The sequence below is a fragment of the Lactuca saligna genome, chromosome 9 (genome assembly GCF_052625555.1).
Source record: "Lactuca saligna cultivar CGN05327 chromosome 9, ASM5262555v1, whole genome shotgun sequence".
Taxonomy (NCBI): Eukaryota; Viridiplantae; Streptophyta; class Magnoliopsida; order Asterales; family Asteraceae; genus Lactuca; species Lactuca saligna.
Window position 1 is genome coordinate 32,510,840 of NC_136425.1, and position 19,997 is coordinate 32,530,836.

The 19,997-nt window shown below is 39.4% G+C and overlaps 1 protein-coding gene across 1 annotated transcript; it reads right to left on the reverse strand.

Moving 5' to 3' along the window:
• Window positions 1-18,415: 18,415 nt before the first annotated feature.
• LOC145015852 (calcium-binding protein CML42-like) lies at window positions 18,416-19,513 on the reverse strand. The gene has a single exon (XM_078974325.1). It carries the CDS (start codon window positions 19,213-19,215, stop codon window positions 18,598-18,600), a length of 618 nt encoding a protein of 205 aa, XP_078830451.1. The 5' UTR covers window positions 19,216-19,513; the 3' UTR covers window positions 18,416-18,597.
• Between the last annotated feature and the right edge of the window lie 484 nt (window positions 19,514-19,997).

Consider the following 19,997-nt stretch of genomic DNA (forward strand, 5'->3'; position numbering starts at 1 on the left):
AATGATTTGATTATTCAAATTCCACAGTCGCTCATACTTTTGGAACTAAGTAGTGAATTAAGATTATCATGAATTGAATTATAGATTGTTTATGAGGATCAGACATTACAATAAGATTGTCACAATGTTCATGAGTACTTAGAAAGATGGGGATTTTGAGTATTGGATTAACCCATGCATAATTACTGCATGGTTTCTATCACAAACAATTGTCAGGCGATAATATCTTTTATTATTTAAATGGAAATATATAAGTTGTAATCTACAAGTAAGTTATGCATTGGTATTATAAAAACGCATCAGTAACATGATGTCATAAAACGTAATGTCGTGTATGATTTGGTGAGTAAAAGACACAAGTATATAATTACAATTTTCTTTGTTCCTTTTTCCTTTATAGGAAAAAGCAATATCTTTGGGCCCTCGATGATTTATTGTTGAAATCTGAAGTGCTTGACCGAGTCCAAACTAAATTGATGTGTTTAATTAGTAATTAGAATACAGTCGTCATAAATCGTGAAAATAAAGAAATAGAATCTTGGTCTATGGGATTGATTATTATCCATGTCTCATGTCCATAAGATATCTTGAACAATGAAGGATTAGCCAATCACTTATCTTATAGCCAATGTATGATTAGATTAGAGTTCAACGGTTGCTTTGTAAAGCACTATTTGTTGTTTGGTTATACCTGCAAGTGAATTTATAGATTTATCCAAGTTGGAGACTATTGGATTAAGGTGTCTAATCTCTTAACTAAATTGTTATAAACTTTTAAATATAAGCAAAGTCCTTTTTGGGTTGCTATCATAACTAGAAATGGCTAGAAATGATATTAGGATAGAGAGAGAGAGAAGAGAAAATGATTTGTTAATACATTATGTGATTAATATATTAAATGGGAATATATAATTGATATGTTAATTTGTTATGTGATTAATAAATTAATAAGAGATCAATAGTTAAATAATTGGTTTGTTAATTTATATGGTTAAAAATATACAAAAAATAAATTAGAATTAATTAATTATTAATTAGAATTAATCTGGAATTAATTTGGGACTAACTGGAATTAACTAAAGGTACAAAGGGTGACATGTAATTGTTTAATAGTTGAACAAAATAAGACAATTCTAGAACCATCCAAGGGTGGACGGTTTTGGATGATCTTCTAGGGTTTTAGGAAGCCTTATGGATACATATAAGGAAAGGATTTGAATTGGGTTTAAATATATTATTTAATCAGTTCAAATCTTGCTTGGTCTACAATTTACCTAAACTATAAATAGGACCCATTGACTCATTATTTTCGTCCATACCTTTACCTATAAGCTTAGAAACAAAAATTCTATCCCTCTCCTCTCCATCATCTTTATTCTAGGATTTATAGGGTTTTGGGTACAAACCATTAGAGATACTAAACTTTTGGTACTTGCTTTCCAAGGTTTTCAAGAAGGATATTGGGGTGATTATTTGCTTCAATAATCAAGAGGTATATAACCATAATCCTATGTATATTTTGATTATAATAGGTTACCATTAGGGTTCTTTATGTTCATAGTTTATTGCTATCAATAGAAAAAACATAGATCCAAATAAGTTACATGTGAATGTAAGAGTTAAGTAATTTTTGGCCTCATGCATAGATTTATAACCTATAAAACCCATCAAAATATTGTGGGTCTAGACATTCACAAGGGTCGAGTTGATGGCGAGATCAACTTGTTAAGTCCGGAATTTTCAAGGCAAAATTTTCATTTTTATTTATTCGAATATGAGTCTTACGTGTGTTATATTACATATTTAATTAGAAAAAAGAGTCTTAGTGGAAGTCTTAAATATTATTTAACGCATCCGATGTAAATACACTCATGTGGAAGCCTTTCCTCGATCTGTAGAATAACCTATAAAGTTGTTATGTAACAACTATAAGTCGAAGCTTAGTGAATTCCCTCAAAATATTCCATACTACAATATATATATATACAATGCATACACATAATGGCCTTTAACATATAGTTAGTCTGCCCTTTGGCCTTCAGCTTAAATCTGGTTTACCCCTTGGCCTTTTGCATTAAGGTAGTCCGCCCGAGTCTATTGGCCTTCAGCACAAAGCTGTTTTGCCCTCAACTCCCACATAATATATTAACACATATAGCTAGCAATATTCCAAGATTACAGGAAACTATCTAGCCTAACTGATTAAGTGTATACTGCAAGCAACTATATCCTAACATATACTGGATACATACTGAAGCATAAGATATAGTGAGAGGAACTCACATGGATAGTTTCTCAAGGGATAAAAAGTTAATCAGGCACTTCGACTAACATGCAACACTCCGATGAAGATGTACCTACATTACTATAGTTTATTAATTCCTATGGGAATCTGTAACGTAGGCTAAACTGATCACCAATCCCAATGAATGATCATAGTTCTATCAAATAATGATTTGCTAGGCCGGACAGTCGAGAGGCAGGACCATTTCGGCATATAGCCTTTCTGAAATCCAATAACCAAGCCAACGTGACCATTCTAGGCACCTCTACCGTAAGTATATTAATCTGTATTATTACTTGAATTACTGAAAAATCTTTATTTACATATTCATAACAACGACTATGAATATAGATATAAGTTACACTTTGAAGCATAGTAAGTGTATCCTAACTTACATAGAGTTTCTAGAGAAACCGAGATTATGCAGGCAGAACTCTCATCCAAGAGTTTCTAATCATCATCTCTTTGATTCCGCATGGCCTCACTAAAGTAGTTAGGAACTAGGGAGTAAAGGGCTAAAAACTAGAAGAGAATTTAGAGAGTTATGGAGAAAGGAGTCGAAGAATGAGTTGCAAAATAGAAGAATTTATAGGTTGCAAAGGGATACACGTCATGTACATGGTTGGGTGCGCATTGTGCTTTTGTTTAGCAGCGATGATGTAGCGAGCAATGGGTGGTGACACGTGTCGAAATCCAGGTGGTGTGTCAAGCACGCCGTGCAAACTTTTAGGTGCACTCCTGAGCGCGAGAATTTAGACTCTGTCAGCTATCGATGAGATCTACATCTTTAATTTAGACTCCGTCGGCTAATTATGACTTTATTTTTAAAGTTATATTTTCACAAGATTAGACTGTTAAAGTCCGTGTAAAAATTATAACTCTCTCATACAATATTTGTTCTCAACTATCTTTGTATCCATGGAATTCTATTAGCAATATATTCAAATCTCGTTTAGATTGTCTTTCCTAACAATCAATCGATCTCAAATTCGGTTTCTGTGTTGCATACTGCTATGCTGAAACTACTAAAAATCATAACTTCCTCAATTGAATTCAGATTTGGACGTTCTCTGTATGCACACTCTCAGTTTTACGACTACTACGACTTTCATTTAGATTTATTAGACTAATGAGTAACTTACCAAAAGTTCACTTTTTATAGTAGCCGAGCTGAGTTGGTATTACTGCGAAACTTCAAAGAATTATAACATCTTCATACGAATTCGGATTTACGCATTTCATACATATACAAAAAACATACTGATTTTTTCTACATATTGACGATGATTGTTTAGACTTGATAGTAATGTATTTCTACTTCATATTTGATAACATTTTCTTAATATTACAGTCTACGGAAGTAGTAAAAATAGATTGTTATAACTCTCTCCCATCTACAAGGTTTTTGCCCTGAATCTTAACTAAATAACTTGGGATAGTTGCTTTTCATCTCTTTGTCTGGATGCCAAGTCCACTCTGGTCCTTTTTGATGTTGTCATTAAACTTTAACCAAACTGATTACCTTGTTTCATAAGGTCTTTGTCTTTCTATCTAGGCAATGACATGCCCCCTCTGCATCAGAACTGCGCCCAACCCTGAAATGGACGCATCAAAGTAAACCACAAAATCCTCTACGCCCTCAGGCAAGGCTAAGATCAGCGCCTCGCACAATCTCTGTCTCAGCGTCTCAAATGCAGCCTGCTGCTCGGGTCCCCACCGAAAGACCACGACTTTCTTCGTCAGCCGCATCAGGGGTACGACTATCTTGGAGAAATCTTGGATAAATCTCCGATAGTAGCCCGCTAATCCCAGGAAACTCCGAATCTCAGATGGAGACTTCGGAACCTCCCATCTCATCACGGCCTCAACCTTGGCTGGATCGACCAGAATCACGTCCTGGTTGACGAGGTGCCCAAGAAATTGCACCTCGTGTAACCAGAACTCACACTTGGAGAACTTGGCATACGAGCTCTCCCTCCTCAGGGCCTCCAACACCTCTCTCAGATGCTCTTCATGCTCCTCATGAGTCATGGAATAAACCAAGATGTCATCGATAAAGACTATCACAGACCGATCCAGTATCGATCTGCAAACGCGGTTCATGAGGTCCATGAACGCGGCAGGAGCATTGGTGAGCCAAACGGCATCACCACAAGCTCATAGTGGCCATAACACGTCCGAAACGCGGTCTTCTACGCATCCTCCTCCCTGACCCTCATCTGATGATAACCCGAACGCAAGTCAATCTTGGAGAACCAAGATGCTCCCTGAAGCTGGTCAAAAAGGTCATCAATCCTCGGGAGTGGGTAACGGTTCTTCACCGTCACCTTGTTCAACTCCCGGTAATCTATGCACATCCGATGCGACCCATCCTTCTTCTTCACATATAGAATCGGGGCTCCCCAAGGCGAACTGATCGGACGAATGAATCCCTTGTCTAGCAGCTCCTGCAGCTGCGTAGACAACTCCTGCATCTCGGGAGGAGCCAACCGATACGGTGCTTTGGCTATCGGAGCCGCACCGGGGATAAGGTCAATCCTGAACTCCACCTGTCGCACCGAAGGTATCCCAGGTAGCTCCTCCGGGAAAACATCTGCAAAATCTCGAACCACCGTAACCTCGCTCACTGTCGCCTTACCCGCCTCCCGGGTATCCATCACATACGCGACATATCCTGTGCATCCCTGCTGAAGATAACGCCTAGCCCTCGCTGCTGAACATACCGTGGGTCCACACTGCGCCCTTTCGCCATGAATCACTAACTCTCCCCCGCTTGGGGTCCTGACCCGCACTACCTGCTGCGCGCAGTCTATCACCGCCCCATTAGGGCTCAACCAATCCATGCCAATAATCACCTTGTTCCCACGCAATGGAATGGGAACCATGTCTACCAGGTCACACTCCTCAAACAGTCGCAGAATGCAATCTCGAAACACCATCGATGCTCGCACCGATCGATCATCGGCAATCTCTACCTCTAAAGGGCAATCTAACTCGCCTGAAGTCTCATGAAACCTCTTGCTAAGCGCAAGAGAAACGAACGATCGGGATGCACCCGAGTCGAATAATACCTGAATTGGGATGCCATTCACATGGAACGATCCTAATGCATATATATACACACGGAGCACATATCAATATCATAACATCATAAAACAAAGATAGAGGGAAAGAATCATACCCGTCACCACATCGGGTGCGGCGCGAGCCTCCTTGGTAGTCAGCTGGAATGCTCGGCTCCTCACCACCGGAGCCTCTGCCTTGCCCTGCCGGCCATCCTTGATCCGCAGGGTCGCTGGAGCTGGCGCCTTCACCGGCGCTGAAACTGTCAACTGGGGGCAATTGGCCTTCTTGTGGCCCCTCTGGTTGCAGTGGAAACACAACAACTTTGATGTCTGAATAACTGCTGCCGGAGCAGTGCAATCCCTGCTGATGTGCCCAGACTTGCCGCACTTGTAGCAGCCTGATGATCCCATCCTGCACGCCCCCTCGTGCGGCCTGCCACACTTCCTGCAGCGGCCCGGTCCTGACTGGCCTTTCGGCCTACCATCTGATCCCTTAGGCTTCTTCCCCGAAGCCCCTCCTGCCCATCCCTCCTCTAATTTCGTTTCCGGATGTGCTCCAAATCTATCTCCCTCTCCCTCGCCCTGGCAATCATAGAGTCCAAGGTAGGGCAAGCCGAAAAGCTAACATGCTCCCGGATGTCAGCTCGAAGCATATCGTGATAACGTGTCCTCCTCATATCCTCGTCACCAGCATACTGGGGCACCAACAAAGCCCTCTCCTGGAACTTGGCGGTGATCTCCGCCACAGACTCCGTCGTTTGTCTCATATCCAGAAACTCCCTGGCCAGCTGCTGAAGCTCGACAGCCGGCACAAACTCTGCCCTGAACCTGGTCACAAAGTCCGACCAGGTCATAGCCTCGATAGCTGAGGCTCCAAACGAGTCACCCACTGACTCCCACCTAGCCCGGGCTCGGTCCCGTAAACACCCCGCTGCATATCTCACCTTCGACCCCTCGGGGCAGAAGCTAGTCAACTGTGCAGACTCGATGTCTGCAATCCATCGCCTGGCAGCAATAGGGTCTTTCACCCCATGGAAGTCTAGCGCACCACTGCCCCTGAAGTCCTTGAAGGACAGTGTGCGAGATCCCGACTGACTAGATGCCAAATCACTCCTGAATACCCGCAGGTGATCCTCCATCAACTCCATAATCCCTTCCTTGATTGACCCAAAGAGGATGGGGGTCGACTCAAGAATGCCTCTGGTGATCTCTGACGCGATGAACTCGCGTAGCCCCTCATCTACCAGCTCGGAACCTGATCCCGAACCTTACCCCTATCCAGAACCACCGTCCACCGGCCTCGATCGAAGTACCACCATTCTGCAATACATCACAACAATCATTAGATATACTGATGCTTCCTGAGGGATCACAGCTACTTACAAGTTCCCTGGTCTTGTCTTGGCCTTCCTTGGTTCGGGTACGGATCCTCTGCTTTCAGTAGTACGGGCCCATACTACCTTCCACATCTATCCGTACCTTCTTCAAGGACTGCCTCGACTCCACCAGGTCCCTTACACTATGGCTGGTTACTGCTATACTCACCCCAGGCTCTCCCTAGGGAAATCTCCGGCTCTACTCGATCCAGTCCTCAGCTGCTGCAGGCCTCCTTATAATGCCAGTTAGCCATCACCCGAACACCATCACATGCGGCGAGACTCAGATAATCCTTCGAGTGCCCGACTCGTCCCTACAACGGTTGGACTCAAACAAGAGCTGCACAGTAGGATCAAATCCGGTACTCTAAGATTATTCAACTCTGATCACTTGTGATGTGACGTATTCGCCTAATGGCTAACTCCCATTATTCGGAGTCCCACGTAGCACGAAGCAAGCAACATTCAGACAAGGGAAACAACCTCAAACAATTCCGCTCTCATAGAGAGAAAATGAACTAGCACACCGTGTTAACTCATACCATCAGGCACACCCTAACAGGCTACCCTACTGCTGTCTACTCTATACTAGCATGCAATTCTCATATAGGTGGAACACATAAAGCAGACACATAAGGCATCACTCCTAGATCCTTAGTCCTATTCTAGCATGCTGTTCTACAAAAGCTGATAAACATAACATAAACTTGTATGGGTACTTTGGGGAATACTTACTTGAGCTCGGCCGGTCGCGCACATCACACACACTTTGTTCTTTCTTAAGCTCTTTTCTCCATTTAGATAACATTTTTTTAAAAAAAAAACATCTTTTAATCCCTCGATTTGATTTCAGACACCCCCGAAGGTGAGTCCGAATCCCTCAAACCAGGGCTCTGATACCAACTTGTAACGACCCAATTTTCACGTCCGAAAATTTCGTTTTAAAACATTACTTTAGAAAACATTAACAATTAAGAACATTGTTTGATCAACAATAACACAACGTAAACCATGTTCAAAAAGCTAAACCATACAACCCATCAAAATATCAGAGTACAAATCCCAGTGAATCTCGTAAATGCGGAAATCAGAGTGTGTGCATGATGTGCCGCTACCGCGCCAACTCCTTCCCCTTCGAAGAAGAGGTACCTGAAACCAAAACTATAAAACATAAGCACAAAGCTTAGTGAGTTCCCCCATCGTACCACATACCATACAAATACATAACATAACGGGGTGCCTGACTACCCGGTACGGCCATTCTGGGGTGCTGACCTACCCATACGGCCATTTTGGGGTGTCGTCCTACCCGTGTCAAGCCATTATGGGGTGCTGACTACCCATGTCAAGCCATTCTGGGGTGCTGACTACCCATCGGTCCTAACATCCGATCCTCGGGGACTGGTCCCCTACTACTACCTCTATCGCTTAACATAACAGGCCAACATACAAACATATCATCACATACTGTCAGACATTTCTGGGTTGTCTGACTACCCTTCGGTCCTAACAACCGAACTCTACTACTATCACATATAACGTATCATGCTAGCATATAACATATCAGGTAGTAGCAATCCTAGATGATATCACAAAGACAATCATCTATCATACGTTTCCTACTGGTGGGCCGGCATTGTGGCCTTAGACCCACCACTACTGGAAGGTAACTCACCTCAAAGTAGCTGCTGAACTGATCGGGAACTGACTGACTGCTGCTGCTGCTGCTGCTCCGGAAATCCTCTGACTGCAATTCCCACAACATACTCAATCAAACACTGCTAACTGTCCTTTGGGTAAAATGACCATTTTACCCCTGGTCAAGCCCTAAGTCAAAGTCAGAGTCAACTTTCAGTTGACCCGAATCGCCGAGTTGGCTCTCCAACTCGCCGAGTTCCTAACCAGACGATTGTCCTGAGTCCCTGATTCTACTCGTCGAGTTAGGCTATGACTCGACGAGTTCTTCTTCTAAACTAACATTGAAGTTCTTTATCCTACTCGCCGAGTTGTATGAACAACTCGTTGAGTTCATCTTCATCCGATGAACACTCATGCTTAGACTCGCCGAGTTGTATGAACAACTTGCCAAGTCTGTTCTTGATCTATGAAGATTGCCTTGGACTCGCCGAGCCAAGCCATGAATCGCCGAGTCCTACCATGGGTGAGTTCAACTTCCAACTCACCGAGTCACACCCTGTGACTCACTGCTCAAACTCGATACAACAAAAAGGGACAAATTCGGTGACTCGCAGAGTCACATGAACGACTCGCCGAGTCATTGCCATGCACCCATTAATTACACCGATTTGTTCGATTCCAGTCCATGCCATTCACAGATCTGGGCTTCTAAGACACGAATCACACATAAAGTTTCCAACTTTACGTGTTGATATTCACCAATATGGATTTTAGGGTTCAAAATGCCTCAAAAGGGTAGATCTAGGGTGAACAAGCCACATGGGTCCATAAAGCTAACAGATCTGAGCTCCTGGAGCTTAATCTTGCCTAGATCTAGAGGCCAACCAACTTATTACGAAACATTATGCACATACTAGCTTGTGGAATGGCTCAAGAATGTCTTAAATGAAACCTTAAGCATAGAAACAGGGGGAAAATGGGGTATACCTCAATGAAACTGCTGAAAGAACATAATGATGCTTGGATGGCTCTCCTTCCTCTTGATCTATTTCCCCTTCTTGCCTCAAAGCCTTCAAGAACACACACAATAGCCTCAAATTCTCAAGGAACAAGCTTAGAACGAGGGTTGGGAGCTCTGGGGGTGAATGGGGGCTGGCATGGGGCAGATATGAGGTTTAAATAGGGTGAAAACCCCTGAAACTTAGGGTTTCATCCAACAGCAGTGACTCACCGAGTCCAGGATATGGACTCGCCGAGTCGCCAAATTAAACGTGTCCTGGGTCTCGTCCCTACTCGGTGAGTCGGACCTATGACTCGCCGAGTCCAAGGCTAAAAATGAAAAAATACTTAAATAAGATTTACATACCAGGAACCAGGTGCTACAGATCTGAGCTCCTGGAGCTCAATCTTGCCTAGATCTAGAGGCCAACCAACTTATTACGAAACATTATGCACATACTAGCTTGGGGAATGGCTCAAGAATGTCTTAAATGAAACCTTAAGCATAGAAACAAGGGGAAAAATGGGGTATACCTCAATGAAACTGCTGAAAGAACACAATGATGCTTGGATGGCTCTCCTTCCTCTTGATCTATTTCCCCTTCTTGCCTCAAAGCCTTCAAGAACACACACAATAGCCTCAAACTCTCAAGGAACAAGCTTAGAACGAGGGTTGGGAGCTCTAGGGGTGAATGGGGGCTGGCATGGGGTGGATATGAGGTTTAAATAGGGTGCAAACCCCTGAAACTTAGGGTTTCATCCAACAGCGGTGACTCGTCGAGTCCAGGATATGGACTCGCCGAGTCGCCAACTTAAACGTGTCCTAGGTCTCGTCCCTACTCGGTGAGTCAGACCTATGACTCGCCGAGTCCAAGGCTAAAAATGGGAAATACTTAAATAAGATTTACATACCAGGAACCAAGTGCTACACATACCATACAATAACATATAAACACATATTAGGCCTTGCCCACTGCATCGGACCGAAGTCCGGAACTAACCAGGTCCTTGCCCTCTGCATCAGACGGAAGTCAGGAACCAACCAGGGCCTTTCCCTCTACATCGGACCGAAGTCCAAAAACTACATCATACCTAAGTCTGGAACTAACATGGGCCTTGCCCTCTGCATCGGATCGAAGTCTGGAAACTGATTGAACATAGCATAACATAATAATAACTATTAGCATAAACACATACATTGCATACTGTATCGGACCGAAGTCCGGAAACTGACTGAACATAACATAACATAATCATAATTACTAGCATAAATACATATACTGCATACTGCATCAGACCGAAGTCCGGAAACTGACTGAACATAACATAGCATAATCATAACTACTAGCATAAACACATATACTACATACTGCATTGGATCGAAGTCTAAAACACATAACACAAGGACATGCTTGAATCACAAAGACATCAAGCACAGTGAACTAATGCATCGGACCAATGTCCGAAACTACTGCTGACTAAATGGCTCGGCATTGTGACCGTAGACCCGTTCCTACTGGAAGGAAGACTCACCTCGAAGAACTAACTGCTGAAAGCCTGAGTGAAAGATCCCTGACTGCTGTTTCCGACTGCTCCCCGACTATCATAATCAATTAAGACACTAAATCAGAATAAGGATCGTGTATGGGTAAAATGACTATTTTACCCCTGCTATGGTGTGGGTCATAAACATGGCCCAAACCTCTAATTCTTTCTAAGACCATCAATGACCCACTAAAGGCCCACTAGTTGCCTAATTTGCAACATTGGGCCCAATTCCTTTTTGTTGGGCTTAGCCCTAAGTCCAATACTATACTTGGCCCCTATCCATTGACTCTTGATGGCCCACTAAGGCCCAATGATCCAAAGCACAGCCCACACCGAGGCCCAAATACTCAAGGATCGAACTAGTAGCGTTATGCGAGGCGTAATTCAATGTACACTTAGCGTACAAGCTCGATGACGTGTACGTTGGGCGTACCTGTACGTACGCTCAACGTAATGCTCTGTTAAGTCCTTTCTCTATTAAGAGCTGAATACCTCGATTCAGGAGCTACCAACTCAGATCCTAGTCTTATTTTACGTCTTAAACCATAAAGTTGCTTACTTTATGGCTTCCTTGACTCACATAAGCGCCAACTCCAAAAACCATAATCTATTTCCATGGAAGAAGGTATTAACTCATGCATGAACTTATATAAGTCCTAAAGGTTGGAACTTTACTGCTTGTGGGACACATCTGACTCTAAGGGAGGCAAGCCTGGTCTTAGAAACATGCTTAAGTCTCAAAGACCCGTTCTTGGGACCAAAAGTCCATAAACTTGTACTAAGAGAGATATAAGAGAATAATCATTAAGCTCAAAACTTTTTACCTTATAAAGGTCCGAAATGAAGCACTTATCCCAGATCTATAAGCTCTAGCTTCCAAGGTTCCTCCTTGCCAATCTTCTTCTTTTCTCTTCCAAGCTTTAAACCACCAAAATAAGCTTTTCAAGGTCAAGATCTCACAAAATGAAGGTTGGGACGTTATAGGGTTTATTCTGAGGTTGGGGAGGCTGATATGGGGGCTATGGTTGAAGCCATCATGTTCTTTATATAGTGGCTCAACCCAAAATTAGGGTTTAATGGCTTCTAACGTACGTTGGGCGTACAATTCTCCCACCCGCGATCATTTTCTCCGCTATGCTGGGCGTAACCCAGCTTACGTTGGGCATACCCGCGCGTATCCCAAAATGCATCCATGGCCTGCCTTGTCAACTTTTTCATTAAGGGGTCGTAAATGTCAATATCTTCAAAATGTCATAACTCCTTCATTCTAGGTCCGTTTCTGATGAACTTTATATCCACGGAAAGGTGGAAATAAACCCTAGGTTTCTAACCACACACCCCGGCCCAAAACCTTCTCGAATAATAACCATAAGATTCATAAAAGACTAAAACGCCCCTAGCCCTGGCCTCTGAAATTCCATAGTTGAATAATCTAGAACAGGGCGTTACACATGGTGAAAATGGTAAATCGTAATTTACCTACGTTTAAATAATTTGCAATTGGATTACGACATCCCTCTTCTGAATTGTGAATTATTTAGTTGGATCCTAGCCTTGATTTGGATTTTGGATTAATAATAAAGGATTAAATCAACTAACTTGAATTCTCTTTTCTCCTATTATAGATGTCAAGTTCTGACAACAATGGTCTTCCTCGTTCTTCTGAAAATGTTTTTCATTCTGAATATGATCTTCCACAGGTTGATCAAGGTGAAAGAATGTTCCCTTCTTCAAGCAATGTGGAACTAGAAATCATGCTTCTCCAAATCTTTGTCCACCTCCTCAAATAACTCTCCCTGAACCCTCATTTTCTTCAAGCTAAAAAATACGAAGTCACTCAAGCCCTATTGACAAGTAAAAATCAAGATGGAAAGTCTGTGTATGCGCATGTGTTTGAAAATGAAATCGTACGTAGACAAATTAGAGATGTTGGGTGTCGTTTTACCGAAAGAGTTGGCTATTGACTTGGTTTTGCGTTCACTTCCTAATTCATACGGTGAGTTCGTTAAGGACTATAATATGAGGGACGGCGACATGACCCTAATCAATATGACATATATGTTGATTGATGTTGAAGCATAAATGCTTAAGAGCATAAATGCTTAAGAGCATAAATCAAGCAAATGTGTTTGAAGGATCTCACTCCCAAATTTCTATGGACATTGACAATGGCAACATTGGTAGTCCAGAAAAGGTTTCTCTTCCCAATGGAAAGGGATCGGCCAAGGTCAAACCGTTTAACCATATGGTAAAGAGAAAGGATAATTCTGAGATAGTCCCATGTGCTATTCCTGAGAAATCCATATGTTTCTATTGCCAATTGAAGGGACATCGGATGCGAGGCTTCCCTGACTACCTGAAATATCGCATAGATAGTAAAGTCAAGTCGTATGACTCTACTTCAGGTACATCCACTATCTAATTCCATTATTCTAAGTTCCTATTCATAGATTCTTAATACATGATGTGATGGTCATATTTTCCTGTTTTGTAGTATCTAAGAGAAAGAAGGAAGCTTAAGAAGAGTAAGTTGAATCTGATCGTGAGAGATGGATTTCGATCACATGGTTCTATGATCAAATTTTGGAAGATACTGTTAAAGAGTTATGGTAGATTAATTGATTGCTTAGGAAATACTTAGAAATATAGTTTTCATATATTTGCATTGTAAGGAAAATTTTTTCGCTTATTATCAATAAAAGTGAAATTTCGATTTATTTACTTATATTTCCTTGCAATGACATTTATGAAAATTAGTGGTTATATTTCTATTATTAGCAACGTTTAATGTGGATTGATTCTTAATTATATCATTTATGGTAATGTCATAATTAAATAAGTGAAAAAGGAATTCTCATCACCCAAGTTTTGATTGGATAGTAACTTGGAATCATACAATTCGAATTATGTGATGTATGAGAATCTTTATCTTTGGAAGATTAAGACTAATTCCTTGATCACATGTTTATGTGAGTCAAGTGAATGACTAAAGGATCTAGTACACATTGATGTGGACTATTTAGATCCACCGCAAAGAATGATAAGTCTATTCGTCATGATTTACTGATGTTTCAGTAAATATGATTGTGTTTATAAGATTAAACATAATTCTAACACTTTGAAAAGTTTTCAAATAGTAGTAGAACGAATATTAAAATCTATTAGGTAGAGAGATAAAAGTTTCTACAATCTGAAAAAGGGAGGAGAATACTTTAGTATAATGTTTTACGATCATCGTAATGATTATGGAACCATGTCACAAATTGATCCTCGTAGAACGTCTTAGTGTAATTTTTTGACTAAGAAGAGGAGTCAAATATTGTTAAAATGGTTTAATCAAGAGATGGGTCCTTCTTCATTTCCAAATCAAGTTTTAGAGTCATGCTCTAGTAACTTCAAATCGTATCTTGAAGTTTATTTCAAACTAAGTAGGTTTATAACACCTCATGAAATATGAAGTAGTAATGTTTTCTTACTCTAGCACATTTGGAATTGGTGGTTGTAATGTTTTGATTAAAACAAAATATGAACTAAGACCAATTCAATGAGATGTTTTCTTGACAAGAATTGATACAAAGTTTTGAATATTTATTTTTGCTTGTCAAGGAGTGTTCCTTAACATAAAAACTTATATGTCAAGAAGTCAGTGGGAGTCTTGTTAATCTTGAAGAGTTTCAAGAGTCAATTGAGGATAAACCTTTTAGTTATCACTAACACACGACCTGAGGTTAATAACCAATCGTATTGACACATTATAGTTTATGTGCACCTTCCAGTTGAGTAGGCAATGCTTATGAATTCTGTGGTTCTCATCTGACTGCAGAAGGCAGAGCACGTTGGTCAGTGATAGTACATTGATCAATATTAGTGAGCTGTTTGACAACTTGTAAGCATTGGTAGGCCTTTGTGCTACCATATGTTAATTAAGAATAAGAAAAGTTAAGTCCATGAAAGGAAAACAAAATTTTATTTTGGTTTGTCCACTACCTTAACTTATGATTGTAGGTTGTAATTGATAAATTCAAATGGATAGGAACACATACACCATAAAATCTAGGTGGCAAAAGGTTTCTCTCTGGTTCATGAAAAAGATTATGAGGAAACACTTTCGCTAGTAGATTTTAAATCTGATTAATATCATTATAGTTAGCAGTTGTGATAATTGTGTTCTTAAATTCGTATATGATTACGACATCCCTTTTCATAGTTCAAATTGTGAGAAATGGCAAGAAATAATTTGAACATTCAGGACATATTGCTATAAGTTTTGAAAGGGTTTAAACACACGCATATGCTACTAATGAAGGTGTATGACTTGAGAAGTCTAGTTGAAGACTTATCATAGCATTATGTATCAGGAAATCTGCACTTTAGTAGGAAAGTCAAAAAAAAAATTATTGATTTCTGAAAGTCCAGTTGATTTCTTGGTACATGCCAAAACTAGTCGGAACATAATTGCTATGCTAAATATTGCAGGTTTGCAATACTAATTGTAGGAAACAGAGACTTCAAATTTGCAAATTGAAAAGTTTGGGAATTATTTTTCTACAAAAGGATTTTGGGGAGAAGGCACTCATACTTCATTTCAAATCTAAAAGTTTAGATTGAAGGATTTTAATGAAACTTAATCATGAACATATATGAATATCATGTTGAAGTGATTCAACATTGGAAATTCGATATATGGTAATATTATAGCAAGAGACTAATCAAGTATCATGTCTTTATGTAAGATATTATGAAGAATGTAAAACATACTTATTCTCAACATCAAGATTGAACTTATATCTATATAATTCAATAAATATGATGGTAGCCACTTATGCTATCAATAATTACTCATGAATCATTAGCTATACATAATCAACATCAACTTATCACATCAACGTTGCTAATCTTTATGCTTCTTAGCATTTGATGGTAGTCGTTATACATCAAAAATAAACATTTGATTGTATACTTAGTAAGAACTAAGTAAGGGTCGAATTTGGAGCTTACAGTTAAATTTTGTTCTTTTGTAACTATAGACTAAAAACTAATTGATTGCCTTGATAACGGTGATAAAGTGGCAAAATAGAAAAAATATATAATTCAATAATTAGATAGATGATTTGCTTTTCGGTTTCGATTCTAAATCAATTAAGTATTAAAACGAGTAATTATTATGTTTTGTGATTGTTCAAGTTGCATATGCATATTCAATTATTCCTTAATATTGTGTATGCACTAGGTTTTTTTTTTTTTTTTTTTTTTTTTTTTTTTCAAACCTCAATCCTACACATTGAGGTGGGATAATTTGGCATATCGGTGAAGATTACTTAACAATCGACGTACATTTGGATAAACAACCATATCTAAAGCAACAATTAACGTAAAAGTATTTAAATTGATAATAGATGCAAAGACCATTAACAATGTTTCAATAAATCTTAACCCATTCAAATTGGGGTTCCTGGGGCACAATTCTGTTTCAGCTCGGTAATGTAAAATTTTTTCTATTATGGTGTAACTTCTATAAAAAATAGTGTAACTACTATTTTTTGGTGCCATAACTATTGAAAATGCGTCCGTCGCTACACGGTGTTGTTCACAGCGGTGTGTCATAGGATGAATGTCTCGTGATTTTATTGAAAGAGAAGATAAAGACCATGTCTGGATTAGCTTAAATTGGGTTCAAAATGGAACGTCTTAACCCAAGGATGTTGTTATGCTAGTCGTTGTTGTATGGCCGAGTCGCGGAAGTGTGTGACAATGAAGGGGGCCGTAGCGTTCTAGAGAAACAACTGGTCGGTGGCTAGTGCCACTTTCCTAATGAGCACATGGTAGGGTGAAACTAGTTGACATATGTAATCTAGGAATACTAGTATTGGAGTTTTATGGGGGATCTCGGTACACCGCTCGGGCAAGAAGTAATGTCGAACTTGCATCTGTGACAAGTGGTATTAGAGCTAATCGACGAAGGGACATCTCACTACGGCCACACATTTTTGTGGGGTTTGTAGAAGTACGGACTAGCTGGTGGGTTATCGTGAAGTAAAGAGAGACATGTCGATGAATGATCTGCCTCCCTAAAAGGAAGTATTGGGAATGGCCACATGTCAAGTATTCCAACTTAAAGTACAAGGGTTGGGATCCAGTATTGTAGTGTACAATCATACTTGACTACTAAAGAAAGTTCATTTCGAAGGGACAATAATTCCTCTTCTATCGCACGAGAATGTGCGCTAATTTGGCAGTGGAACAGTGTCACGAGATGAATATCCAGTGACCATGTTGACTGAGAAGATTAGGACTATGCCAATGGATTATCTTAAATTAGGTTCAAAGGGGGGGGGGGGGGGGTCATAGCCCAAGGGCATTGTTATGCTAGTCGTTGCTTTCTGGCAGAGTTGCGGGAGTGTGTGACAATAAAGGGGGTTGCAGCATTCTAGAGATACAACTGGTCGGGGGCTAGTGTTGCTTCCCTGATGAGCCCATGGCATGGAGAAACCAGTTGACATGCGTAATCTAGGAGGACTAGTATCGCGATTTTATGGGGGACATCGGTACGTCACATGGGCAAGAATAATGTTGAAGGATTCATGGAATCGTTTATGGAATTCGCTGGTATGATAATGGCACTTCGATATTCAAACCAATGAAGTTTAGAGGTGATTTGGAGGAGTTAGGAAACCTCAAAGTTCTATAAAGATTGACAAAAGTCTATGGAAGTGTGTTAATCAATTAGGTTTTGTGATATTTTTATGGAACCTAAAACTTTTGTAAAATGTTTTTTTTACAAAATGCCAAGCTGTTTTTTTCTTCAGAAAGTGAATAGCTTATAAACACACATATATATATATATATATATATATATATATATATATATATATATATATATATATATATATATATATATATATATATATATATATATGTATGTATGTATGTATATATGTATGTATTTATCATTTTATTGACATGTGTTACTATCCATATTTTCTTTTCACCTATCATACCCATAAATAAATAATATTTAATCGTTATATATTTTCTACCAAAAAAGAATTTATTCGAGCAAAACGTCAAATAATAAAAATATAGAATCATTAAAAATTATATAAAAAATTAAAATTAAATAAACGTGTTACGACATTAGATAATTTATATAAATAAATTTTCAAAAAATATAAAAAAAAATCTCAATAACAAATTTTAAGATAATAAAATATATAAATAAAATTATTTTTAACATATTTGTATTTTATATTTAAAAATATAAAAAATTAAATAGATATAAAATAAATAACAATTTATATATTAAAAAAAAGATTCATCATTACTTAATAATTCTATACAAAAAGTTAAAATTATTAACTAATTATTATAGTTATTTAAAGAATTAGATTATAAAAAGGACTAACCCGTATATTTATAAGTTCGCAAAATCAATTATTATAGTAATAATATTCACTAATTTAATCAATTGGATTTTAAATATTCATAAAATCTAATCATTCCAATGTATCTGATTGTCAATATTTCAAAAACAAAAATACAATCTTGGAAAGAAGATTAAAAAAAAGACCTCCAAATATAGCATGCCGGCGTCGGATGGTATATGTTGCAGTCGCCGGATGAAACCCTTTTATCATACACAACAACAGTTAATCTACATTCAAGAAGACGATCGATGAAACGATCATATTCACTTAAGAACGATCACAGTTCGCATCATATCCTTAAACTCCATGAAATCAACGCGTCCATCTTTGTTCCTGTCGACGGAGGAGATCATCTTCTGCACTCTTCCGATCTCATTCCCCTCTGCAAATCCCAGCTTTACAAGAACCGTCTGTAGCTCGGTCGCCGATATGTATCCATCTCCATTTTCATCAAACACCTTGAACGCCTCCATCATCTCCAACTCCTCCTCCTTGCCTCCCTCACAACTACCACCCTCATCATCCTGATCTTCATTGTTGTTGTTGTTCGGATCATAGTTGTCATCCAGGCGAAAGAACAGATCGTCGATATCCTTGTGCAGAGCCTGGAAGTCTTCAAAGGTGAGTCCGGTGTTTCCGGGTTGGATGAAGGTTTTAATTATGGAATCCAATTCATCCATGTTGGTATCCAAGCCTAGGAGTATCAATGCACGGCTGAGTTCGTCGACGGTGATGAGTTCGTCATGATTGGTGTCGAATAAATCGAAGATACGACGGAGGCGTACGGAGTTGAGGGATGGAGAACGGAGGCGGAAGGAAGAGGATTTGAGTTGGTTCTTCTTGGTTGAGTTGTCTGCAACGGTGGTTGTAGGTGTTTCCATGGCTGATGTCCCCAAATATATATTCAATCTCTTACTCCCTTTTTTCTGTTGACGATTGAAGGAGAAGAAGATTGAATTTGGGGAAGATAGGAAAGGGAGGGGAGATGACGATTGAGTATGGTATTTATTTAGGTGGTAGGAATGGAGGTCCGGTGATTGAGATCGAGATCAAGATCGGGAAATAATATGATCAATCATTGATATGGGGTGGGAAGTGGGATTGCTGGCAGCATATGGATACGCCCATTTTGCGGAAACTTCCATTATACACGACATAGCTATAATTCTGGGTTCAAATTTCGATCAGAATATCACTACTTGTCATTAAATACACACCATTAATGTTTTGCTATCACGAAGATGAAAGCTTCTATCACAAGATCAACCATACATACAACTACACCTAAAACATCACACAATAAAATTTATGTTTACTTCTTTGAACAAAACAATCATGCATAGGCATATGAAACGATTATCTATGTTCATTATACTTTGGTATAAAATCAAACAAATTGTTCAGACGTAAGGTTGAAAACAAACCGAATGAACACGAATAAACGTTGTTCATGTTTAGGCTATAAACGAACCGAACATTCAACAAACTGTTCAACGGAAAGTTCATTTATGTTCGTTTATTTAGTAAATGAACGAACATGAACACAAATTTCCGTTCATTTCGTTAAATGAACGAACATGAACAATATCTTATTTGTTTAGTTATGTTCGTGAACGTTCGTTCATATTATTCATCTACGTTCATTCATTTAAGTTCCTTTTAT